General features: G+C 43.5%; 1 protein-coding gene across 1 annotated transcript in view; it reads left to right on the forward strand.

The window, feature by feature from the left end:
• Positions 1 to 3,332: 3,332 nt before the first annotated feature.
• SASH1 (SAM and SH3 domain containing 1) overlaps positions 3,333 to 26,955 on the forward strand; it is a 211,561-nt gene continuing 187,938 nt past the window's right edge. The window contains exon 1 of the mRNA XM_023188427.2: positions 3,333 to 3,768. Coding sequence (XP_023044195.1) covers positions 3,631 to 3,768 — 138 coding nt within the window. The 5' untranslated portion in view covers positions 3,333 to 3,630. The remainder of the gene's footprint in view (positions 3,769 to 26,955) is intronic.

A 26,955-nucleotide genomic window follows, 5' to 3' on the forward strand; every position in this document is an offset into this window, starting at 1 on the left:
TATCTATCTATCTATCTATCTATCTATCTATCTATCTATCTATCTATCTATCTATGGATATATAATTATAAATATAGATGCCTATATAGATATCTATATAGATATATGTTTTCAGAGGGAATCTCGCTCTGTTGTCCAGGGTGAGTGCAGTGGTACGATCTCGGCTCACTGCAACCTCCACTTCCCAGGTTCAAGTGATTCTCCTGCCTCAGCCTCCCAAGTAGCTAGGAGTTTTGTATTTTTAGTAGAGACGAGGGTTTGTCATGTTGGCCAGGCTGGTCTCGAACTCCTGGCCCAGTGATGTGCCTACCTCAGTCTCCCAAAGTGCTGAGATTACAGGTGTGAGTCACCATGCCCGGCCAGTTTAATTACACTGATGCGGGTATGTGTTGTCACTAAACTGTACATGTCTTTAGATGACCCTGAAACATACTATAACCTGTGAAGAAGCAGGTGGCAATTAGTGTGGCCTTGCCTCATCTTGGATGGGGAAACTAACACCAGGTCAAATGCTTTGCCCCAGGTCATCTGATGAGTCAAGAAGAAATGATTCTGGATTGGTGCTGGAGAGTCAGGCTTCATCCTAATCCCCAGCCCCCACTGCCCGGCTTGCCTGGCTCCTTGCTGGGTCATTTGCTGGAAAGTGTTTATGCAGAGAACAGGCTGCCCCTTGGAAGCAGCGCAGTCCTCTGCATCTTCTTAAATTTAAGGCAGGAGAATTTCTTGAACCCGAGAGGCGGCGGTTGCAGTGAGCCGAGATCACACCACTGCACTCTAGCCTGGGCGACAGTGAGACTCCGTCTTAAAAAAAAAAAAGTATCAGGCCAGGCACCGTGGCTCACGCCTGTAATCCCAGCACTTTGGGAGGTTGAGGTGGGTGGATCATGAGGTCAGGAGTTTGAGACCAGCCTGACCAACATGGTGAAACCCCATCTCTACTAAAAATACAAAAATTAGCCGGGTGTGGTAGTGCATGCCTGTAATCCCAGCTACTCAGGAGGCTGAGGTAGGAGAATCGCTTGAACCTGGAAGGCAGAGGTTGCAGTGAGCCGAGATCATGCCACTGCACTCCAGCCTGGGCGACAGGGCGACAGAGCAAGACTCTGTCTCAAAAAAAAAAAGTATCACATGGTGAATAAATTGAAATATACCAATACAGTCAACTGTAAAGGCTATTTATCTTTTCCTATCATTTACTTATATCTATCTCTTTATAGAAATGACAATCAAAAAAAAACTCATCAGCTTTAACTGAATTTATTTTTATTCAAAGTATCACAGAGCACGAGGGAGCCTTGAAACCCCATCTGGCCTAACTCCAGCATCAGCCTAGGAGAGCACAAGACTTTGGCTGTATTGACTCATAGTTCTGTGCTCTTTCTACTTCAACACAATGCCTCAATGCTATTAAGGAGAAATGTAATAATTCTTTTGGTTTCCTTTCACAAACATTATCATCAGGGACTGTGTTCAGTGGCTCATGCCTATAATCCCAGCACTTGGGGAGACCAAGGAGGGAGGATCCCTTGAGCCCAGGAGTTTGAGACCAGCTTGGGCAACAGCAAGAGATTCTGTCTCTACAAAAAATAAAAAAAAAATTAGTCTGGTGGAGCAGTGTGCCTATGGTCCCTGCTACTCAGTGAACTATGATTGCACCACTGCATTGTAGCCTGGGTGACAGAGCAGGACCTTGTCTCTAAAAAAATGTTTTAAACACACATTTTTTTCTTTCTTTTCTTTTTTTGGAGACAGAGAGTCTTCCTCTGTCACCTAGGCTGGAGTGCAGTGGCAGGATCTCACTGCAACCTTTGCCTTCTGGGTTCAAGCAATTCTCGTGCCTCAGCCTCCTGAGTAGCTGGGATTACAGGCATGCTCCAACACTCTTGCTATGTTTTTTTGTTTGTTTGTTTGTTTTTGTTTTTTGTATTTTTAGTAGAGACGCGGTTTTGCTGTGTTGACCAGGCTGGTCTCAGATCCTGGCCTCAAGTAATTTGCCCACCTCAGCCTCCCAAAGTGCTGGGATTACAGGCGTGAGCCCCCACACCAGCCAAAAACACACAAAAATTATCAGGGCTTGTGTTTATATTTAGTTACTTTTGAAAATGTTTTCACATTTTGAACATTCCTGTAAGGACTATTCACCCATTGCATTGATTGGTGCTCGCAGCACTTAATGCTTGAGCAAGCGGAATTCAAGGACATGCTTTTACCCCCTTTGTTTTAATGGACTCAGAAGGAAAACAAAACAAAACAAAACAAAAAACCCTCACAATCAACAAGAAACAGGAGAGGCCTCAAAACAAGCAAGGACTCTCTCGCTGGGGCATCTCATTTTTTTTTTTTTTTCTTTTAAAACACAAGGCCCTAACAGATGAGCAAACTCCATGTGGTTTCTTAACTGTTTCAAAAGTGCGCAATCACCAAATCGAATGTGACGTGCATTGTCACCTTCCAGGAAAACTCTGAGTGGTTTTGAAAGACAGAATCACAAAAGGGAAAATCACCTCTCCAGGGCTATTTCCCTTATAAAATAAATCCGTCCTGGAGCTTCCCCTTGGAAAAACACACACAGGGCCCCAAGTGTGTGTAGGCTGAGTGGCTGCACAGTCATTTGAATTTAGTTTCGAAAATAGCCCTTCCCTGTGTCCCTAATGTAAAGGAATAATTAAAACCCAAAGCCCATTTCCCCTAATTAGCCGAAAGCCCTAGCAATGCATGGCATTGTGGGCATTCAGGAGCCAAAATGCACCCACTCATAAAAAATGATCCAAACAATGGCTCGTGCCCAAGCTTTCACACTCGTTTTGCAGAGAATTCTTGGCTGGCAGAGGCAGGGTTGTAATTCCTTGGATCTCTTGACTTCACGAGGGGCGAGGTGTGCATTGTGGCGACACGGACTACTTGTGAAGCCTTTGGGCGGCAGTCGCTTAAAGATTAACTTTCTCGGGTTTCCGTGTCCAAAAGTGTTTCCGTGAATAGCGTGATTGGAAACTTGTGCGGGCCGGAGACTGCGGCGCGGCTGCTCTTTCAACAGGCGATTTGTTCTCCTGTCCGAGGCTCATTTCCATGCAAAGAGCCTGACATCAGAGCACCTTTTGTTGCTAAACGCTTTCTTTAGCCTCGAGGGGAGAGAGTCATGTGGAGCTGGAAGAGCTCATTTTGAAGAGAGGGGTCCCGGGGAGCTCCCTCCAAGATCCAGAGGCGCCGCGGGCACCCCTGTAGGGTCCTGCCAAGACTTGCTAGAACGAACGAGTCGCGTGCCTTAGTTAGTTGTTCCCGTAACAGGAAGAAACGCCTTTGCAGTGGGTTTAATTGCTTCTGGGCCGAGCGAATTCCCCGCCGTACAACTCAGTGGTGCGGACTTTTCCTCCTGCTACCCTGTTGCTGCGCCGAGCGGGGTTGGAAAGTTTCTGGAGTTGTCAGTAGCGCAGCCCGTGGCCACCTAGAGCCGAGGTGCGGGAGCCTGCTAGGGGCCCCCGCGGGGTGGCCGGGGCCGCCGGGGCATGCAGCGCGGGGGCGCGGCTCGGTGACGCCGCGGGCGGGGACCCGGCATCCGGGCCGGCTGCGCGCGGGTGCTGGGCGAGGGCGCCGCGGGGACCGGGACGCACGGCCCGCGCGCGGGACACTGCCATGGAGGACGCGGGAGCGGCTGGCCCGGGGCCCGAGCCGGAGGCCGAGCCCGCGCCGGAGCCGGAACCGGAGTCCGAGCCTGGCGCTGGCACGTCCGAGGCGTTCTCCCGACTCTGGACCGATGTGATGGGCATCCTGGTGAGTTACCTGGGGAGGGGGCGGCGCAGGAAGCGCAGTTCGCAGTAGCCCCTCTGAAGACGGGGCTCCCTTCTCGCCCACCCACTGGGCAACCCACTCCGCAGAGGCGTCCTTCTCTGGCTGTAGTTCTTAGGGTGCTAAATACACACGGTATAGGGTTTCAAACCCTAATTAAAAAGTAACCAGCCACAGGTCCCGTCAAAAGGTATTTTTTAAACAATCGGGTATGATATTCAACAATTTAATCTGGGACACCTGCTGAGATGTTGGTGTGGAAAAGGCGAGAAAGAAGAAGCCTTCAAAGAGTAGATGTAAATAAATATTTGGTTGATGCTGAATTAGGGAAAAGGCTGATGTTACTGATGTTTATCTCTTCACCATTTGTTGTGTGACCACAAGAGGGAAAACAAACATTTCCTTACTCAGAACTGCCAAAATGTTCACCTACTTTTTTTTTTGCAGTTTTTCAGTTTGTGGAATTACAGGATATTTGTTTTATATGTTTGGGACTAAAACAATAGGACTTATTTTGCTAAATTTGTGCTGTCATGTATTTTGAAATGTCCAGTGACTAAAACCGCCCCTGGATTTGGCGTAGTTTCTGGGAAGCAGTACTTGTATGGAGGATGAAATTGTAACCTGCTCAGGGTTGAATACCTTGGGGGAAGTAATAGATTTGCTTTGGTGGAGCTCTAGTTAGACAGGTAGACTGGAATCGGATGGGTGAGGGTTATTACAGTCAGACATCTTAGTCCATACATAAAAGACTATCGGAAAAGGCTCTAGATTTGCTTTGAGATCTTCTATTTTTTGAATGGGAGGAGATGGAGTGAAAGAAGTTCTTCTTTGGGAATGCTAAACCGTGTACAGTTTTTAGCACAGTGATTAAACTCTTGGGCTTCAGTTATAGTAGGCCAAATGCCAGCTCTCCAATTGACTGTTTACATGATCTTGGTCAAGTTATTCAACCTCTCTGATCCTCAATTTCATTACCTGAAAATTGAAGCTAAGAAGACTTGCTTCTTGGGGTTTCTGAGATTTAGCTGGGTTGATGTGTGTATCAAGTACTCAACAGACTGCCTAGCATATAGTAGAGGCTCAGTAAATGTAGCTCTCTTTCAGGTTTTGTTTGTTTGTTTCCTTCAAACAGTCTCCTGTCTCTTCCTTCTAGACATAAAAGCCCAGTTACTCCATTTTCAGGTGACCATTGGTATTTATGATTCTTACTGTACAGAGAACCAGTGAGGGTTGATTAAAGATTTCTATCTGCTCTTGTCACTCTCCAGTATTGAAAAATGTATATAAATATGCATACAGTGTACATTTACATACTATATATAGCATACATATAATATAAAAGGTTTTGTTTTTGCATTTTCTGAACTATACAGGTGAATATGATCCTTCACTGAAGTTCCAGAAAACCCAATGGACATTTTAAAGTTGTGATAAACTGTTTTTTTCTTTTTTTCTTTAATTTGAGATGGAGTCTTGCTGTGTTGCCCAGGCTGGGGTGCAGTGGCACAATCTCAGCTCACTGCAACCTCCGCCTCCTGGGTTCAAGCAATTCTCCTGCCTCAGCCTCCTGAGTAGCTGGGATTACAGGCGTGCAACACCATGCCTGGCTAATTTTTGAATTTTTATTAGAGACGGGAGTTCACCATGTTAGCCAGGCTGGTCTCGAACTCCTGACCTCGTGATCTGCTCACCTAGGCCTCCCAAAGTGCTGGGATTACAGGCATGAGCCACCTCGCCCGGCCTATAGATTGTTTTTAAGTTATCTTGTTATTTCTTGCCTAGACCCAGCTCTAAGTTTTCAGCCACTGAGGAAATTGGTTTGATAATATCCCATTGTATCCCTTACTCTAGGGCATTGGGCTGGGGGCGGGGAGGGTCAGGGGCCTGCTGAAATGAAAGTTGGGCTGACAGTTCTTTTGGGGAAGGGGGTTGGCCGGTGGTATTTTCTGCAGATTTGCTTTCCCTTCCCTGGCAGATTCCAGCACTGTTGGGTCAGTTGTAGTCAAGTGTTCTTTGGCTGAGTTAAAAGATGGGGTGGGGCTTCAGAAGCTCAAACCTGCTATTGAAAGGGCAGATGCAGGAGCAAAGAAAATATGTACTTCAGCTAATCATTCAGTATCAGGGTGGGAGGAACGTGAAGCCTGTCCCAGACAGGTTGTGTCTGCTCGTTTTCCCCTTGTTTATCTGGGGTAAATGGGCATGGAGATTGTTCCTTAGTAAAATTCAGAGGAAAACATGGCTTACTGCTCCTTTGTAGATGCCTTGTAGGGAGACACTAGGCCAAAAGGGAGGGAAAGCTGTCATCCAAGTGTTTATACAAACTGCGTCTTCGGGGAAATACATCAAGACACAAAATTGACAGTTGACTTTATTCTCGCTGAAACAAGAGACATCATTTCCTTCCTTTTTTATTTAAAATATGAGATTTTGCAATCATCTATCAATCTAGACAGGTGAAGTGAAAATACCTTGTTAGTGACAATGTTAGACTTGTCGCCAGTCGCTGGCCCCACCAGTAGGGATCCTGATGTCATGATGCTCCATAGTTAACTATCTCAGATGAACTCAGTAGAAGTGTAATTGAGTATGTTTAGAAATCCTGTGTGTTTTAAGTAAAATATGACTACAAGATTCTTTTTCCATACTGAATTTGAAGAGGAGATTAGAGGTAGTCGGGAAATTACACATCTAAACATTATCCTTAACAGATTTCAGACACAGTTCTATTTTACTTTTTCAGATTCTTCTAATTGTGGAAATCAAACCACACAGCCTATCAATACTGTGTGTGGAAATTTGAAATGACACAACTCACAGCTTAGTAGGTAAAAACATTTTTAGGTGAATAAGCACTATTGAGCGGTTGTCCCCCAGGGGATTTTGTTGGTTATAACCCAGGGAAAGTATTGCCCCAGAGTCATGGATCTCAGTAAATACAGGATGGTTGTTTGAGTTCATTAGGACACATTTTGCATTTAGATTAATTCAGTCCATGCACAGTTAAGTACCAAATAGTTGCTTTCAGATAATTGTTAACAAAGTGCTCATTTAGAAAAGAAATAATAGTATAATTTACAGCATGAAAATGTTTGAGCAGTGCTAGAATAAATAAATTCTAGTAAGTGAATATATAAATGTATATAGAATTAAGAGAAAACAAGCTTGCAAAAAAAAAAAAAAAAAAAAAATTACTAGATTGTGAGTGCCTGGAGGGCAGGGTCAGTGTCTTACTCATTTTTCTATCTCCAGTGCTCCTGACTTAACTGGGTGCTGAGAATATGGCTTTGTTGAATGAAAAAGGAAAATAAAAAAAGTATGTATTTCTTAAATGCAGGAGTCACATCAAAACATTGTTTTGGACACATGTGCCTGCTGTGATATAATGGGGTGTATTTATAAAGATGTGAATAAATTCTGCTCTAGCTGAAACTACATTTTGGGCAGTTTCATCATGCAAATTAAAATCCCCATGCTTCCACTGGAAACTAATGGTAAATTGCAACATGTTTGTAAGCAACATGTTTGTAAGCCCTGAGCTATGAAACCTTGGTGTTCTTGTGAAATGTACCATTCTTTTCACTAACACTACAACATGTGGTAGGCCAGGGTTTTCAAAGCATGTCACCTTTCCCTATGACGTGTAGACTTCTATTGAGAAGCGCAAAACTGAGTTAGAATCCTGTGGAATTTTACCCTTTTTTCATTACTCCATAGTTGGCAGACACAGCATTCCTTTTGTTAGGTAGGGGAGGGAAGTTGTTTTTAAGAGCAGGAATTGCTAAGGTTGTTAGATACAGTTAGGTGTGCTAGATCCTTTTTTCAGGACTGATTTATCCATTTGGTAAATTGTCATGGTTCTTCAGCTTCAGCCTACAGGATTTGGGGACTTCTAAGGCGAAGCCCAGCCTTTAAATCTACTTGTTAACTGGGAAGGGGGTTAGTAAGTGCCTATTGTTTGCAGGCTCCTGCAAGATGCACCTCCCCCAAACTTGAAATTTCCTCTGTTTTTGCTTTGTTTCTACAATTTACACCCATTTCCCAGCATGCTTAGAAAACATCCATTGTGTAGAGATACTCCAAACCTTCCCCTACTTTAATTCCTGTGCAAGCTGCAGAAAGGCAGGCATCAGTTCACAAAACTGTTATATTCATCCTATCTTACTATTTACTCCATTCCTAAAAAATTAACAAGAAAACCCGTAAAACAAACAAACAAAATGTCTCCCTCCTTTCCTTTGTTGTTTTAGGCCAAGTGTTGGGGAAGGGGAGATGTTAGTGAGATCCTGAGGGGGCTTTTAAAATGCTCACTCCGTTGAAAGCAGTTCATTTACATGTTCTCTTGGGAGGTGTCCTGAGTTGTGCCTATCAGCTAATGACTTAATTAATTTTACGTCTTGGAATTTGAGAGTCAAGCCCATTTCAAATATTCTGACTTCATCTTAAGTTTATGATGTTCCTTTTAGCACACTGAAGAAAGCCTTGTGGCCTTTCTATGTGCAGAAGTTGCAGGGTTATTTTAAATAGCGGAAGGGACTGAAGCGCCCTTGGAAATGCACCCTCAACTCTCATTTAGAGAGGAAGGTTTGGAGGGCTTCTGGGTGTAAAAGACTTGCTCAAGGTAACTGAGAGGAGGCAGAACTCAGGCGTATGGAAAAAAGACTTCAGTGGCTTTCATAATTTTATTTATTCATTTATTTATTTTTGGGAAGGAGTCTCACTCTGTCTCCCAGGCTGGTGCAATCTCTGGTCACTGCAACCTCTACCTCCCACGTTCAAGCGATTCTCCTGCCTCAGCCTCCCAGATAACTGGGATTACAGGCGTCTGCCATCACGCCCAGCTAATTTTTGTATTTTTAGTAGAGACAGGGCTTAGGCTGCTCTTGAATCCCTGCCTACAAGTAATTCACCCACCTGGGTCTCCCAAAGTGCTGGGATTACAGGCATGAGCCACTGCGCCTGGCCGGCTTGGATAATTTTGGTTGGGGTTGCCGAATCTTTTCCTGCTAAAGGAGACCCCTTGAGCTTAAGCGACCTTCTTCCATAATTCCCTTCTCCTGCCTTTCTGCCTTTATTTGCTGTTCTCTACCTTGTCTTTCTTTTGCTCAGCCATACAACCCTTCCCTCTGCCACCTGGCTTCTTACTGAGGTCCTTTGCATGCAGCTCTATGGGGACTGAGTGGGAGGCCGTGCTCCTGTGTAGAGTCCTAGGGCTGTGCTGGGTCCTTCACATATATTTCCTTACTTGATCCTTGTAGGAGGTGTGGCCAATGAGTATTCTTGTCCTCGTTTTACAGTTCAGATGTAAACGTCTGTGTCCTAAGTCATGCAGATGGTAGATAGGGAAGCTGAGAGTTGGATCATGTATTTCCCTGAAACCGACTTCCATTTGCAATTGTATATAGTTCATTCTTTCACACATCTCATTCAGACATTTATTGGCTGCTAACTTTTGTTTGTTTGTTTAAGTTATTGAGCTATTAGCAATACTTGCCCTTGACTTCTACAAAGGGTTAGTTTTGCTGCAAAAGCCTTAGCCCCACGGTCAGTTGCTGAGTACATACCCAACTTCACAGGACAGTGGGCAGAGCGCCCCGAAGGCGGTGGGATCCCTTCGCTCAGGATCATAGCCTGGGAGCCTCTGGGCGGGCCACTACCAGACATACCTTTGGATTTGGGCCCTGAGGGATAAGTAGGAGTTCCCAAAGAGGTCTTTTCTAGTGAGAGGGATAAAAAGGAAGGTGCCAGGAGTGCCCTTCCCCGCAGAGCAAAGAGGGACAAAGGTGGAAGGGCACAGATCTCCCAGATATGGGTGTTGATGTGGCTGGATAAGGTTTGTGGTTGCGGGTGAAAGAGGCCATCGGGCATGGGACCTAATCGCTTCTGTGTTTTGGAAAAGTAACTTTTTTCATTTTCTTTCTTTTTCTTTTTCTTTCTTTCTTTTTTTTTTTTTGAGTGAGTCAAACTCTGTTGCCCAGGCTGGAGTTATAGTGGTACGATCTTGGCTCACTGCAACCTCCACCTTCCAGGTTCAAGCGATTCTCCTGCCTCAGCCTCCCAAGTGGCTGGGATTACAGGTGTCCGCCACGACGCCCGGCTAATTTTTGTATTTTTAGTAGAGATGGGTTTTCACCATGTTGTCCAGGCTGATCTTGAACTCCTGACCTAAGATGATCTGCCTGCCTCCCAAAGGGCTGGGATTACAGGCGTGAGCCACCATGCCCGCCCTGCCGAAAAAGTAACTTTTGTAGGCAATGGGGTGGCAACGAGGTTGGAAGGAAGGAGACTACTTTAGTGATCCAGGCAGGGATGGTGAGAGCTCTAACCAGATGTTTATGCGTCATGTCATTACCTGTCCTCTGGCTTCCTGAGGCCCAACACTTTGTGCAGTGTCTAAAGTAATCAAGGCTGCTCGATGGTAACTTTCTTTTGATAATTCTTTTATGCTTAGAGTGGGCTGAGTTAATACAAGACATTTTAGAGATGTCGTATGTCTTGTGATTTTCTTTCTTTCTTTCTTTCTTTTTTTTTGAGATGGAGTCTTGCTCTCGCCCAGGCTGGAGTACAGTGGCATGATCTCGACTCACTGCAAGCTCCGCCTCCTGGGTTCACACCATTCTCCTGCCTCAGCCTCCCGAGTAGCTGGGACTGCAGGTGCCCACCACCACGCCCGGCTAATTTTTTGTATTTTTAGTAGAGACAGGGTTTCACTGTGTTAGCCAGGATGGTCTCGATCTCCTGACCTTGTGATCCGCCTGCCTCGGCCTCCCAAAGTGTTGGGATTACAGGCGTGAGTCACCAAGCCTGGCTGATTTTCTTTCTTTCTAAAGGAAAAAGTGGCCAGGCACAGCACCTCATGCCTGTAATCCTACCACTTTGGGAGGCCAAGGCTGGAGGATCGCTTGAGGACAGGAGTTAGACCAGTCTGCATAACATAGTGAGACCTCATCTGTAATTCTTATTAAATAAAAAAGAAAAAAAGTACCTATCCATGTATATATGTATAAATATTTATATACCTGTCTCTCTATACTGATAGAATGTGGTTCCTTAAAAGGTGGAATTATTATTTATAACAATATGCATACCACTGTAAGATCTTTAAATCATTCTTTTAAAAGCTAATTGTAGAGTACAGTGAAATAGTGGGAAATATGTAGTCAATGCAAATTGATTCATTTGCAAATCTGTAGCTCAATTTTACAAAAGATGTAAGAGGAAAAACTATCATTTATCTAATGTATCCTTTTTAAGAGTGCTTTGATGCTACCTGATTGCTTCCTGTTTAAGATTTGACTGTCCTAATCCCACTGTAATAGATGATGTGCCTACCCGTGGTTGACACACATTCTTGTCATTAGTAAAAATGAAATTGGTCTCAAACGAGTGAATCTAAATGGACAAAGACTGACTTTCACAGTCAGTGATACATTTAATAATACCTATGAGTACAGACTAAGACTACAAGAATTAACTAAACCTTCAGACTAAAATGTATTTTCGTGACTACATAAATTGTCATTTTTCAAATGATATGCTCATCTATTTATTAATTCACTTTTGTAACAAGACCTGAAAATGGTAGGTCTGTTCCTCATTAGCTTTGCTCCTAGCCAGATCTCGAACATCCCTTCTTTTGCTCTCTGAAGTGTTTCACTGGGCAGCATTAATTCTTTATGAGGAGAGATGCCTCATAGAGATAACCTATCTTGTCTCTTTCCTGCCATGTCAAGTCATGTAATACAGACGTCTCCATCCTGGAGACTGGATATCCAGGCATTATGGTAACTCTGAGACTCAGAAGACAAACGCTTGAGAAAGGGGTAGTTTTTCCTTTCCGTAATAGTAGTTTTTTCTTTTCTGAAAGGCTCCTCTATGGCTTTCAACATGATTGGTGAAAATGGAAATATATTTGTATTTATGTTTGCTCTTCAGACTAAGGTTCTCTGTGTTCACAGAGATAGGTTGCAGTTCTCCTTGGGTGTCTGATACAAGTTCTATTCGTGGTTGATTTTGATGTTTCAATTCACTATTTACTAGTTTCGTTTTGCAGCAAGTAGTGAGCGAGGAAGTTTCCATGTGTCCACCCATCACTCTGCCTGGTCGTGGCTTCATTCTTTCTCCTAGCATGAGGTAGTAAGAAAGAAAAGAAATGCATTCTGAGAATAACACGATTTTTAAGTGAAGAGCCACTGAGGAGCAGAATAAGAAATCTTGGAATATCCCCGAGCCCTAGTTACCCACTCCCCGCCTTTTTTTTTTTTTTTGAACTGCCCTTAATCCAGTAAGACCTAGTTTCCTTTAAAATTTATCCTAAACACCCTTGACTTTGTTGACTTTAATAATAATTTTGTATTGGTCTTGCTATCAGCCAACATTTTTTTTTTAACCTAGACCTAAAACATGTTTATGTGCTGTTTTTGTGCGTGTGTGTGTGTTTGTGCGTGCGCTTTAAAAATATAGTGTTTCAACATTAAATTATTTGTAGTGGAAAGGAATATTCTAGTTGAAGAATATGTATCTTTGCTATATGAGTTTGTCTTTGTTTTCATAGGATTTTAAAGACCTCTTTTGTAAAATAAACCATTAACAACTTTGTAGCATTCCTTGTTTGGAAATGCCCAGTCTTTAAAAAAGAATTTTGAAAGAGAAGAGTAGCAACCTTAATCTGTGAGTTAAAACATTTAGAAACAAACAAACAAAAGTTAATTGAATGTCTTTTAGAAAACTGAAAGATAGAAGAGCAAAGTAGTTAAGAGCAAAGGAACTATTTTAGATTGAGTTCAAATTGTGGCTTCAGCCCTTACTGGGCATGTAACCTGGGTGAGTTATTTAATTATTCTGTACCTCAGTTTCCTTATCTGTAAAATGAGCTGAACAGCCACCCATCACTGGGTTCTCATGAGGATTATTTAAATAACAAGAACAAAGGCCGGGTGCAGTGGCTTATGCCTGTAATTCGGGAGGCCAAGGCAGTGGATCACCTGAAGTCAGGAGTTCGAGACCACCCTGGCCTACATAGTGAAACCCCATCTCTACCAAAAATACAAAAATTAGCTGGACACAGTGGCAGGCACCTGTAATTCCAGCTACTCGGGAGGCTGAGGCAGGAGAATCGCTTGAACCCAGGAGATGGAGGTTGCAGTGAGCCAAGATCACACCACTGTGCTCCAGCCTGGAAGACACAGTGAGACCTCGTCTCAAAAATAAATAAATAAATAATGAGAACTGTGCATGACATACAATGAATAGTTCATAAATGTGAGTTATTGGTTGGGTGTGGTGGCTGACGCCTGTAATCCCAGCACTTTGGGAGGCCGAGGCAGGTGGATCACCCGTCAGGAGTTCAAGACCAGCCTGGCCAATGTGGCAAAACCCCGTCTCTACTAAAAATACGAAAATTAGCTGGGCGTGGTAGTGGGCACCTCTAATCCCAGCTAGTTGGGAGGCTGTGGCAGGGAGAATTGCTTGAACCTGGGAGGCCAACGCTGCAGTGACCCGAGATCGTGCCACTGTACACTAACCTGGGTGACAGAGTGAGACTCTGTCTCAAAAGAAAAAAAAAAAGTGAGTTATTATTAACTACTAACAATAGTTGAATCTCTTTAGTTAGAATATGAATTAATATGTCTTTATTTTAATCTTTTTAATTTTTAATTTTTGATTTTTCAGAGATAGGGTCTCCCTGTGTCACCCAGGCTGGAGTGTAGTGGCATGATCAAGGCTCACTGCTGCCTCGCCTTCCTGTGCTCAAGGGATCCACCTGCCTCAGCCTCCCAGTAGCTGAGAATACAGGCGTGCATTACCACACTCAACTTATTATATTTTTCTAATTTTTTCTAGCAATAGGAGTCTCTTTTTGTTGCACAGGCTGGTCTTGAACTCTTGGCCTCAAGCAGTCCTCCCATCTTAACTTCCCAAAGTGATGGGATTACAAGTGTGAACCACTGTGTCACTAATTTTTCATTTTTAAGTGAAGGGATGATGTGTTCTAGAAGATTCTACATGTTTAAGATCGATTGACCTTTTTTTTTTTTTTTTGAGACAGAGTCTTGTTCTGTCTCTCAGGCTGGAGTGCAGTTGATTTGATTGAAGTAATATGCCCTTTTTAATATGTAGCTTAAAAATAAATACATAAATTGCTTCAAAGTATTAACCTTCAGATTACGTATTGAGAAATATGTGTTTAAAATATTTTCTATACTTGCAAGAGAAAAGGGCTGGGTACAGTGGTTCACTCCTGTAATCCCAGTGCTTTGGGAGGTCAAGGCAGGAGAATTGCTTGAGGTCAGGAGTTCAAGACTGGCCTGAGCAAGATGGAGAAACCACACCTCTACAAAAAATTTTTTAAAAATTAACCAGGCATGCACCTGTAGTCCCAGATACTTGGGAGCCTGAGTCAGGAGGATCCCCTGAGCCCATGAGGTTGAGGCTGCAGTGAGCTGTGATGGCACCATTGTATTCCAGCCTGGGTGATGGAGCAAGACACTGTGTCAAAACAAAACAAAACAGAACAAAAAAGAAAGAAAAAAAGAGAGAATATGAATGCTTTTGAATAGCCAAGATTTTGTGAAAGCAAGAAAATACTTGTAATAAAAATATATTTTCTGTTTAAATGGTACCCACATTGCTATTTTTAGTTTTTTTATGTGTCTGTCTAAGTAATACAGTAATATAAGAGAGCTTTTGAATAGTCTACTTATTTAAAAACATGTAAAATATTACAAGCATTCACTTAACTAATGATTTCATTTTTTGAGTGATAGATTCATGAATGTACTAAATCAGTTTTTATAATCCTGATTGTTTTGTTTTTTGTTTTGTAGACTATTTTCCCAGGGTATCATTCAGTTAGCAGCTATTTTTTTGTGAGCTGTTTTCTGCAAATCACTCACCCTGAATCTTTGAGCTTTAATTAGGAGTCTTAGGTTTCCAGTCAAGAATTTCTAAAGCCATCATATAAAGATGGCTCCACCAGACTTACGAAAACCTTGACCACACATTTCAGTATGAATATGACTGAAAGTGGGACTCGTTGTGTTTTGAGGAAGAACTATAAGCCTGTAATGAATAAACCTGCCACTTTTATTTTATTTTATTTTATTTTCTCACGAGACGGAGTCGTGCTCTGTCACCCAAGCTGGAGTGCAGTGGCACGATCTCGGCTCACTGCAACCTCTGCCTCCTGGGTTCAAGCAATTCTCCTGCCTCAGCCTCCTGAATAGCTGGGATTAGGGGTATGTGCCACCACCACAGGCTGATTTTTGTATTTTAGTAGAGATGGGGTTTCACCATGTTGGCCGGGCTGGTCTCGAACTCCTGACCTCAGGTGATCCACCCACCTCTGCCTCCCAAAGTGCTGGGATTACAGGCATGAGCCACTGTGCCTGACCAAACTTGCCACTTAAGTCAATTGTTATTTTGGGATAATTTTGTTATGAATCTAAAGAGAGCCTACAGGAATTGGAAATCTTTGGGAAAGTCTGTAAAGACCATAAACATTTATTCTGAAAAGGTAAAACATTTCACTTTTAAGGCTCATTTTATTGTGACTTACAGTTTTTTAAAAAAACTTTCTCAGAATGTATGGCATTAAGACGTAGTCTACTGGGGTATGGTCATTACTGCCTTCTGGAACGTGTTGATGTAACTCACCTAACATGTGGTGCCCAGGTGGTGATTTACTGGAAGAGCGTCATAACACTGATGTGTAGTAGCAATTTGCCTTGATTAGGTTATGAAACTGAGACTTCATTATGAGCGTTCAATAGGTGTCAAATGATTCCTAAATGATATGTAGAGGATATTGCAAAATCTTCATGATGTAACTTTAGCATTAGCAAAGAACTGGCTCCTTTTTGAACAGAAGAAAATGTCAGCTAGTTACCCCACATTAACATTTTGTATCAAGAACTCTCTGGTGCCGGGTGCAGTGGCTCATGCCTGTAATCCCAGCACTTTGGGAGGCTGAGGCGGGCGGATCACGAGGTCAGGAGATCGAGAGCATCCTGGCTAATACAGTGAAACCCTGTCTCTACTAAAAATACCAAAAATTAGCCGGGCATGGTGGCAGGTGCCTGTAGTCCCAGCTACTCGGGAGGCTGAGGCAGGAGTATGGCGTAAACCCGGGAGGTAGAACTTGCAGAGAGCCGAGATCACACCACACCACTGCACTCCAGCCTGGGCAACAGAGCAAGACTCCGTCTCAAAAAAAAAAAAAAAAAAAAAAAGAATTCTTTGGTTTGTCATGCACCCGAGTGACTGCATATTCTGTGTCTGGGTCTTTAGAAAACAGGATCCCATCTACAGTGGAAGAGCTTCCACAGAGACCAGGAGGGGACACGAGTAGAATGAACACATGCCCTAAACCTTAAGAGAAGTTTACCAGGTCATATCCCTTAATCTAAGAAGTGCTGCTCTAGAGATTAGCATGATCATGTTTACATTGATATAATTTCTTGCACTTCATATGTACTTTTACATATGCTGATTGGTTTTATTTTATTTTATTTGAATACAGGTTAAAAAAATTCAGTAGTTTTTGGGGAACAGGTCAGGTAGTATGTGGTTACATGAATAAGTTCTTTAGTGCTAATTTCAGAGGTTTTGGTAAACCCATCACTTGAGTAGTGTACACTGCACTCAATGTGTAGTCTTTTATACCTCACCCTCTTCCACGCTTCCCCGCAAGTCCCCAAAGTCCATTGTATAATTCGTTTTTTTGTTTTGTTTGTTTGTTTTTGAGATAGAGTCTTGCTCTATCCCCCAGGCTGGAGTGCAGTGGCGTGATCTCTGCTCACTGCAGCCTCTGCCTCCCAGGTTCCAGTGATCCTCCTGCCTCAACCTCCTGAGTAGCTGGGATTACAGGCGCACACCACTACACCTGGCTAATTTTTGTATTTTTAGTAGAGACAGAGTTTCACTATGTTGGCCAGGCTGGTCTCGAACTCCTGACCCCAGGTGATCTGCCCACCTCAGCCTCCCAAAGTGCTGGGATTACAGGTATGAGCCACCACACACAGCCCATTGTATCATTCTTATGCCTTTGCGTCCTCATAGCTTAGCTCCCACTTATAAGTGAGGACATACGATGTTTGGTTTGCCATTCCTGAGTTATTTCACTTAGAATAATGGTCTCCAACTCCAGCCAGGTTGCTGTGAATGCCATTAATTCACTCCTTTTTATGACTAAATAGTATCTCGTGGTCTATATATACTGCATTTTCTTTATCCACTTGTTGATTGATGGGCTTTTGAGCTGGTTTCATATTTTTGCAATTGTGAGTGGTGTTGCTACAAACATGCATGTGCAAGTGTCTTTTTCATATAATGACTTCTTTTCCTCTGGGTAGAGACCCAGGAGTGGGATTGCTGCATCAAATGGTAGATCTATTTTATATTAGTTCTTTTTTTCTTCTTCTTCTTTTTTCTTTTTTGGAGACTGAGTTTTGCTCTTGTCGCCCAGGCTGGAGTGCAATGGTGCAATCTTGGCTCACCACAAACTCTGCCTCCTGCCTCAACCTCCCAAGTAGCTGGGATTACAGGCACCTGCCACCATGCCTAGCTACTTTTTGTATTTTTAGTAGAGACTGGCCAGGCTGGTCTCAAGCTCCTGACCTCAGGTGATCCACCCACCTTGGCCTCCCAAAGTGCTAGGATTACAGCGTGAGCCACTGTGCCTGGCCTACTTTTAGTTGTTTAAGGAATCTCCATACTGTTTTCCATAGTGGTTGTACTAGTTTACATTCCCACCGGCAGTGTAAAAGTGTTTTCCCTTTTCACCACATCCATACCACATCTATTATTTTTTGATTATGGCCGTTCTTGCAGGAGTAAGGTAGTATCACATTGTGGTTTTTGATTTGTGTTTCCCTGATAGTGATGTTGAGCATTTTTTTTCCTTTGTTTGTTGGCCATTTGTGTATCTTCTTTTGAGAATTGTCTATTCATGTTCTTAGCCCACTTTTTTGATGGGATTGTTTATTTTTCTTGCTGATTTGTTTGAGTTCCTTGTAGATTCTGGATATTAGTTCTTTGTTGGGTGCATAGTTTGTGAAAATTTTCTCCCACTCTGTGGGTTGTCTGTTTACTCTGCTGATTATTTCTTTTGCTGTGCACATATGCTGATTGGTTTTATGCCCTCAGAGCTGCTAGAAACTTCCTGTTGTTGGCATCCTTTCACCATGTAAATAATCTAGGCTTCCTGATTTCCTTTTAAACACACCCACATTTTATTCAATACCCATAATTCAACAACTGCTGGCTGACTTTGGCTTCTGCAGATTTTAGGCTTCCAAGTTCGTTTGTTTTACCTGTAAAACAGGTAAAATACTGAGCTTATATATCTTTGCACACTGCTCCCCAGGGTGAACCAAACCCAAATGGATTTGGGCTCTGCTCTTTGAGCAGAGTTTGACAGTAAAGCCAGAAAGTCTCCCGCAGTCTGGGTTTTCCCAGTTTCCACCCAGGCTCCCTGGATCCTGGTGTCTTGGATGCCAGTGTGGGTCAGTGTGGCAAGCACCTAAGGCTTTACATTTGCGGCCCATCAATTCCAAGGAGGTAGAGAGAAGCACAAACACCTACTCTTCATTGTAACCAACTTGAGACAGGCTCCAGAACAGCAGCCATGACTATCCACTTTGTTCTTCCTTTGTAGAAAATAGAAAGGCCCACTTCCACAACATTGGGAAAAACAGCCTCCTCTTGTCACCTAAAAGATTTTTAGCCAGGCACAGTGGCTCACGCCTGTGATCCCAGCACTTTGGGAGTCTGAGGTGGATGGATCACCTGAGGTCAGAAGTTCAAGACCACCCTGACCAAGATGGTAAAACCCCGTCTCTACTAAAAATATAAAAATTAGCCAGGTGTGGTGGCATGCGCCTGTAATCCCAGCTACTTGGGAGGCTGGGACAGGAGAATTGCTTGAATCTGGGAGGTGGAGGTTGCAGTGAGCTGAGATCGCACCACTGCACTCCAGCCTGGGCGACAAGAGCAAAACTTCGTCTCAAAAAAAAAAAAAAAAAATTCAAGCTGCAGAGCAATTAGGTTCTATATTAGGTTTGACTTTTTTTTTTTTTCAATCAAGATTTGAAGACGCATAAATCTGTTGTTTGTACAACTGCAGACAGACTTGCAGACAAGTTTGAGTATGTTCTATTTCAAGTCTTGATGTATAAAGAAGATAATCCAGGCTAGAGTTTCTCAAGGGCTGTAGGTCACTGATGGCTCCCAAGAATCAACTAGAGACCAGTGAACTAGTGAAAGCAGATTGGTTTGAATCCTGAATTTGCTGGCTGGGTCAAGAGAAGTAAGCACTGAATTATGCATTGCAATTGGCAGGGAGGATTGAAGAGGCTCGGAGTGTTGTTTTGGCAGAAAAATGACTTAGCAAAATGAATGAGGGGAGGAAATAGTAACACACTACCTTCTGGGGTCCCAGGAGGGTCTGTTTTAAAACAAGTTTTATGAAGGCAGAGAGAAGCACACTGATATTGTACCAGTGCCTTGGTTGTGACAGATAGTCACTGTTGCACAAGTAGGGATGTGGCCAGACTCTTAAATATCTTTTAAAACTAGAGGCGATTACCTTTATTGCTTTGCTTTAAATTTAAGTCACCGACCTCCTTAGATGCTTGGTTGTTTCTTTGGTTTCCTGTTTTCTAATGCCATGTTTAAACATCTATGGTCCTTGGACTTTTTATTTAAAAATTAAAAAAAAATACAAGTATGTATATATAGGCATACCTCATTTTATGCACTTTGCAGTTATTGCTTGTTTCTGTTTCTTTGTTTTTGTTTTTCTTGAGACAGTGTCTTGCTCTGTTGTCCAAGCTGGAGTGCAGCTGCGTGATCGCAGCTCACTGCAACCTCTGCCTCCCGGGCTCAAGTGATTCTCCTACCTCAGCCTCCTGAGTAGCTGGGATTACAGGCATGAGCCACCATGCCTGGCCTGTTTTTTTTTTTTTTTTATTTTTTGAGACAGAGTCTTGTTCTGTCACCCAGACTGGAGTGCAGTGGTGCGATCTCGGCTCACTGCAAGCTCCACCTTCCAGGTTCACGCCATTTTCCTGCCTCAGCCTTCTGAGTAGCTGGGAATGCAGGCACCCGCCACCACACCCGGCTAATTTTTTCGTATTTTTAGTAGAGACAGGGTTTCACCGTGTTAGTCAGGATGGTGTTTTTTGTTTTATTGTTTGTTTGTTTGTTTTTTAAACAAATTGAAGGTTTGTGGCAACGCTGTGTTGAGCAAGATTTTTGGTGCCATTTTTCCAACACTACGCGCTCATTTTGAGTCCCTATGTCACATTTTGAGGCTGAATTGCTGCAATCTCATTATTAAACCTGAACAGATGTGGAGTTGCTTCTTATGGATGAGTAAACAAAGTGGTTTCTTGAGCTGGAAACTATTCCTGGTGAACGTACTGTGAGCATTGTTGACAACAAAGGGTTTTAGATATTCCATAAACTTAGTTGATAAAGCAGCATCAGGGTTTAAGAGGATTGATTCCAATTTTGAAAGAAGTTCTGCTGTGGGTAAAGTGCTGTCACGCAGTATAGTATGCTAAGGAGAAATCCTTCATGAAAGGAAGAGTCCCTTGATGCAGCAAATTTCTTTATTGTCTTTATTTTATTATTTCATTTTATTTTATTTTTTTGAGACGGAGTCTTACTCTGTTGCCCAGGCTGGAGTGCAGTGGTGTGATCTCAGCTCACTGCAACCTGTGCCTCCCGGATTCAAGCGAATCTCCTGCCTCAGCCTCCTGAGTAGCTAGGATTACAGGCTCCCACCACCACACCCAGAAAATTTTTGTATTTTTAGTAGAGACAGGGTTTCACCATGTTGGTCAGGCTTGTCTTGAACTCCTGACCTCAAGTGATCTGCCCACCTCAGCCTTCCAAAATACTGGGATTACAGGCATAAGCCACAGTCCCCAGCCTGTTGTCTTATTTTTTAAAACTACCACAGCCACCCCAACCTTCAGCAGCTACCGCCATGATCAGTCAGCAGCCATCAACGTTGAGGCAACCCTCCCCACTAGCAAAAAGATTCCAACTTGCTGAGGGCTCATATAATTGTTAGGATTTTTTTTCTTTTTTTGAGACAGGGTCTCACTCTGTCACCCAGGCTGGAGTGCAGTGGTGTGATCTTGGCTCACTGCAATCTCCGCCTCCTGGGTTCAAGCGATTCTCCTGCCTCAGCCTCCCGAGCGGCTGGGATCATAGGCATGTGTCACCACACCGGGCTAATTTTTGTATTTTTACTAGAGAGGGTTTGCCATGTTGACCAGGCTGGTTTTGACCTCCTGAGCTCAAGTAAGCCATCTGCCTTGGCCTCCCAAAGTGCTGGGATTATAGGCATGAACCACCACATTTGGCCAATTATTAACATTTTTTAGCAATATTTTAAAATTAAGGTCTGTGTGTGCGTATGTGTGTGTATGTATATATATATTTTAGGCATAGTGTTATTAGACACTTTATTAATAGACTACAGTATAGTGTAAACATAACTCATACACTGGGAAACCAAAAAATTTATGTGACTGGCTTTATTGTGTTATTTGCCTCTTGGTAGTGGTCTGGAACTAACTCCACAATATCACCAAGGTTTGTCTCTATTCCTTTTTTTACCATGGGAAGAGTGTGCATGATAGAATTGAATTTTTTTTTTCTTTCTTTCTTTACAAACCAAAGGAACTAGAAATTTGGTTGTCACCTGCTTCTTTGGAGGACTTCCTTTACGGATTCCTACATAGCTCTGCATTCCGTGCTTCCTTGATGCCTCAGAGCTCAGTGGACAGAACAAGGGGCATCCTTCATTTTTTAAAATTTAGTCAATCATTGTAATTGATTTTTTCCCAAGGAGTTGGATTGGAGGTTGTATTTTTGTGTGATAGCTGGAATATTCTTTGAAACTTGGCTGCCACAGGACTTGCTTTTAAAGCCTTTTTTTTTGTTTGTTTGTTTTTGTTTTTGTTTTGAGATGGAGTCTTGCTCTGTTGCCCTGGCTGGAGTGCAGTGGTGTGATCTTGGCTCACTGCAACCCCCAGCTCTTAGGTTCAAGCACTTCTCGTGCCTCAGTCTCCTGCATAGCTGGGATTACAGGCGTGTGCCACCACATCCAGTTAATTTTTGTATTTTTAGTAGAGACAAGGTTTCACCATTTTGGTTGGCCAGGCTGGTCTCAAACTCCTGATCGCAAGTGATCTGCCCACCTTGGCCCCTCAGTGTTGGGATTACAGGCATGAGCCACCACCCCCAGGCTTTAAAGCCTTTTTAACAAAGATGCTGTGGGGCAGAAAGAATGGATGACCTAGTAATAAGAATAAGGATAATATTGATATTAGCTGCAGGTATTTATGGAGCATGGACTATGTGTTAAACACTATACGAAGCTCTCTCCATACCTTAACTCATTTAATTCTTCCAGTGACCCTGTGAGGTATGGTTGTGGGTTGGTTTTTTCCCCCCCCAAAAAGGATACCTACAAGTCCTAACCCCTGGTATCTGAGTGTGACTTTGTTTGGAAATGGCTTCTTTTCAGATTTAGCCAAGTTAAGTAAATAGGGTGGGCCCTAGTCCAACATGATTGATGTCCTTATTGGGACACAGACACAGATGTGCATGGAGGGAAGATGAAGTAAAGACACCCACAGAGAACAGCATGTGATGCTGGAGAATTGCAGTGACGCACCTGCAGGCCAAGGAATGCCGAAGATCGCTGGCAGCCCCCAGCAGCCAGGAAGTGGCGAGGACCTCCAGCCTCTAGAACTGGGAGACAATGCATTTCTTAGTTTTATGCCACCCAATTGTTGGTGCATTGTTATGGCAGCCCCTAGGAAACTAATAGATGGCTGCTCTATTACCATAGGGTAGCAGCTTTGAGCTGTTGGGAGAAAGAAGAAAGTATAAAGACAGCAAGTCCAGACGTGGTGGCTGTAATCCCAGCACATTGGGAGGCTGAGGCGGGTGGATCACCTGAGGTTGGGAGTTTGAGACCAGCCTGACCGACATGGAGAAACCCTGTCTCTATTAAAAATACAAAATTAGCCAGGCATGGTGGTGCATGCCTGTAATCCCAGCTACTCAGGAGGCTGAGGCAGGAGAATTGCTTGAACCTGGGAGGCAGAGGTTGCAGTGAGCTGAGATTGCACCATTGCACTCCAGCCTGAGCAACAAGAGTGAAACTCTGTCTCAAAAAAAAAAAAAAAAAAAGAAAAGAAAAGAAGAAAAAGGACAGCAGAACTTTTTCCAGGTTTCCTATGCTGCACAGCCCTACACCTTGGCCAGTAGAAAAAGAACATTGAGAAGATAGATAAGCAGAGAGCCTCAATAAGACCCTGGCCATGGCAGCATAGAAACCTACTCAGGAAACATTTATCAGGTATGGGTTGGACCACTGTGGATGAAGAAGACAGGTGCCTCCTTCAGATTACTTAGTAAGCAACAAGACAGGCAGAGACAGAGGGAAGCACGGTTTCCTTAATGAATGTCCAGCATTTCTTTTTTCTTTTCTTTTTTTTTTTTTTGAGACAGAGTCTCGCTCTGTTGCCCAGGCTGGATCTTAGGCATGGTGGCATGATCTTGGCTCACTGCAACCTCCGCCTCCCGGGTTCACGCCATTCTCCTGCCTTAGCCTCCCGAGTATCTGGGACTACAGGAGCCCACCACCACATCCCGCTAATTTTTTGTATTTTTAGTAGAGATGGAGTTTCACTGTGTTGGCCAGGATGGTCTCGATCTCCTGACCTCGTGATCTGCCCACCTTGGCCTCCCAAAGGGCTGGGATCACAGGCGTGAGCCACCGTGCCTGGCCTTTTTTTTTTTTTGAGATTGAGTCTTGCTTTGTTGCTCAGGCTGGAGTGCAGTGGTGCCATCTCAGCTCACTGGTGCCATCTCTGCCTCCCTGGTTCAGGAGATTCTCCTGCCTCAGCCTCCCGAGTAGCTGGGATTAGAGGCATGTGCCACCACACCTGACCAAATGTCCAGCATTTCTTACTAGGTTCTATGAGAGAAGCAGTGACATGGACTGAGCAATGAGGAAGAGGCTGCAGTGTGCCCCATCTTCCCTCCCACACAAGGCCTCAGTCTAATGCCCCTGGTTTTCTCCCCTTCCTGCTTGCCATTTTTACTATTACATGCCTTTTTTTTTGAAAGTGAGGTAAGGGTGAGGGTGTGGTGGTTATGAGGAAACGGAGGCTTAGGAATGCTTTCCATCTTTGTTTTAAAGTAGTGGAATTGAGCCTGGGTAACATAGTGAGACCACTTCTCTATAAAAAATAAAAAATTAGTTGGGTGTGCTGGCCTGTGCCTGTAGTCCCAGCTACTTGGAAAGATGAAGCAGGAGGATCACCTTAGCCCAGGAAGTCAAGGCTACAGTGAGCCATGATTATGCCACCGCACTCTAGTCCAGCCCGGGAAACAGAGCAAGACCATGCCTCGAAAATACACACATACATACAAGTAGTGGAATTGAATTAAAGTTTCCCAAAGAAGATAATACCTCTTTGTTTTCCTCATCGCATCTCAACCGCTACCCATCCCAACTGCCACCCAAGACAGAGCTGGAAAAGAGGGTGTGGAGAGAAAGTTGTAGTGCAGCATAGAAGTCTTACTGGTGCAAGGATTCCTGAAGTGGCTTCTTAGGTCTAGGCAGATATGCTAATGTGGGCAGGGACCCTGGCCAAGGATTTTGGGTGTGGGCTGCATGGCTGCAAAGGAACCTTGGTGGTGCTATCCATAAAGGCAGGGCTGCCCTGCCTCACCCCTTGGCCTCACCCTTTGAATTCCCTGTCCCAATCCTTTGAATGCAACATCAGATGAATCACGGTGTTCTGGAGGACATGGTGGTGGATGGTGTTAGGGAAGGAGGGATTGCCTAATCAACCTCTGCTTGAGACCCCTCCTGGTACCACTTCACTCCCTGGTCTTTGAGGCTGTGTAGGGTGTACAGGCATCTTACAAGATTTGGAGAGTTGGAAATCACTCCTTAGTGGATTGCTGAGGGTTAGCAATGAAAGTAAAAGAGTATACGGAGAAAATGGAAACCACTTATAGTATATTTTATTCCCTGTGGATTCTATACTGGACATTTTAATTAAACTCTAATGGGACATGTATTCTAAAAAGTTCTGGTCCCTGAATAAATTAATTTTAATGGCCGCCATTCATTCAGAGTAAATGCGTTAGAGAGAAATGTGCTCACCAAGTACTATAAAAACGGAGAGTTAGAAAAATAAAATTTCCCAGCTCATCTTCAGCCCATCCTATTGGTAAAGGACTGGTCCCTCTGATCCATTACTGCCGATTACTTCCTCCAGCTCCACTTCAGTGACTCATGCCAAAACCTCCATCACTTCCCTTTGGAGATTATTACACAGCCCAGCAGACATCCTATTAAGAAACTTCTCATTAGCAGAGGAAAAGGAAAGTTTTCACGTTGAGATCGAGAAGGAAAATGATTCATGGTCACGAAGGGAAAGGGTCCCTGAAGTCTTGAGAGCTGGCTCACCGCTGCTCCCCTTTCCTTTGGGGACACATACACTCACCATTAGCTGTGGAAAGTCGATGGGGTATGTGGAGAGGATCACACTCACTTAAAAGAACAACAGTGGAATCAGTAATTTTGAATCAAGCTCAGTGATGGATTATGAAAGCAAGAGTGTAGACTCCTAACTAATATAGGGTGGAAGTTGAAACATGAAAGTTGCCTGTCTTGAGCATATTTAGTGTTTACAATTCAATATTCAAGAAGAACATAAGACTAGCAATTGCTATAGTTGGGACAGGAAATGACTCAAGACCAAAAGGAAAGTTTCTGTAGACGCAAGGTCAAGATGAGAATAAGTTCTGCCACGGGAAATGGGAAGAATACAAGGATAGAGTCTGCATCATCCCCAAGAGTTCTGACCACAGGAAACATTGCAAAATAGTACAAATGAAGCATGAAGTCAAACATATCAATATTAAAAAATTAAGAACATTCCATGATTAACAAAAATTTTCCCTCCGGCCGGGCATAGTGCTTCATGCCTGTAATCTCAGTACTTTGGGAGGCCGAGGAGGGCAGATCACCTGAGGTCAGGAGTTGGAGAACAGCCTGGCCAACATGGTGAAACCCCATCTCTACCAAAAATACAAAAATTAGCCAGGCATGGTGGTGTGTACCTGTAATCCCAGCTACTTGAGAGGCTGAGGTAGGAGAATTGCTTGAACCTGGGAGGCGGAGGTTGCAGTGAGCTGAGATCGTGCCACTGCACTCCAGCCTGGGTGCCAAGAGACTGTCTCAAAAAAAGAAAAAGAAAATTTTCCATTCAAGTATTTTACTGTGTTAGGTACTTTGTGATAAAGCTAGCTCCCGGCTATCATGCCTCATTATCATATGATTTACAACCCATGATTGCTTTTTTAAATGGTGTGGTCTGTTGACATTGCAAAATCAGTATTTCTCTTCTTTGCACATTCTTTAGGACCTACTATTTGTATCAGTCATTTGACATTTACAGTCTTTAGGAAGCCTGATGGCCATTTTTTGTTTTGTTGGATCAAACTCTTTTACTATGTCTCTCTCTTTTTTTTTTTTTTTTTTTTTAACTGAGACATCTTGCAGGGCACAGAGTTCTCTACAAAGATATTGTTGGTTCCCCTGGTAGAGGTGATGAGGAGGGGGTCATACTGAAGTACATCTCGTTCTTGCCCACCTCATGACCATATTTCTCTTTAAGAATTCAAATGATGCATCCTCCATGATCGATCCTTAAGCACCTTTGATGTCTTGCCCTCCCTTGCTGAAATGGCTCACATAATGGGAGCTTTAACTGAAGGAAAGATGGAACTAGGAATATAAAGATCATTTTTGCTTGGGTATAGTGGCTCATTCCTGTAATCCCAGCCCTTTGGGAGGCTGAGGTGGGTGGATAGTTTGAGCTCAGGAGTTCGAGACCAGCTTGGATGGACAACATGGTGAAACCCCATGTCTACAAAAAAAAAATACAAAAATTAGCCGGGCAGGGTAGCTCATGCCTGTAACCCCAGCACTTTGGGAGGCCAAGGCGGGCAGATCACCTGAGGTCAGGAGTTTGAGACCAGCCTGGCCAAAATGGTGAAACCTCGTCTCTACTAAAAACACAAAAATTAGCCAGGCGTGGTGGCGTGCGCCTGTAATCTTAGCTA

Source organism: Piliocolobus tephrosceles, chromosome 5, assembly GCF_002776525.5.
Source record: "Piliocolobus tephrosceles isolate RC106 chromosome 5, ASM277652v3, whole genome shotgun sequence".
NCBI classification, from domain to species: Eukaryota; Metazoa; Chordata; class Mammalia; order Primates; family Cercopithecidae; genus Piliocolobus; species Piliocolobus tephrosceles.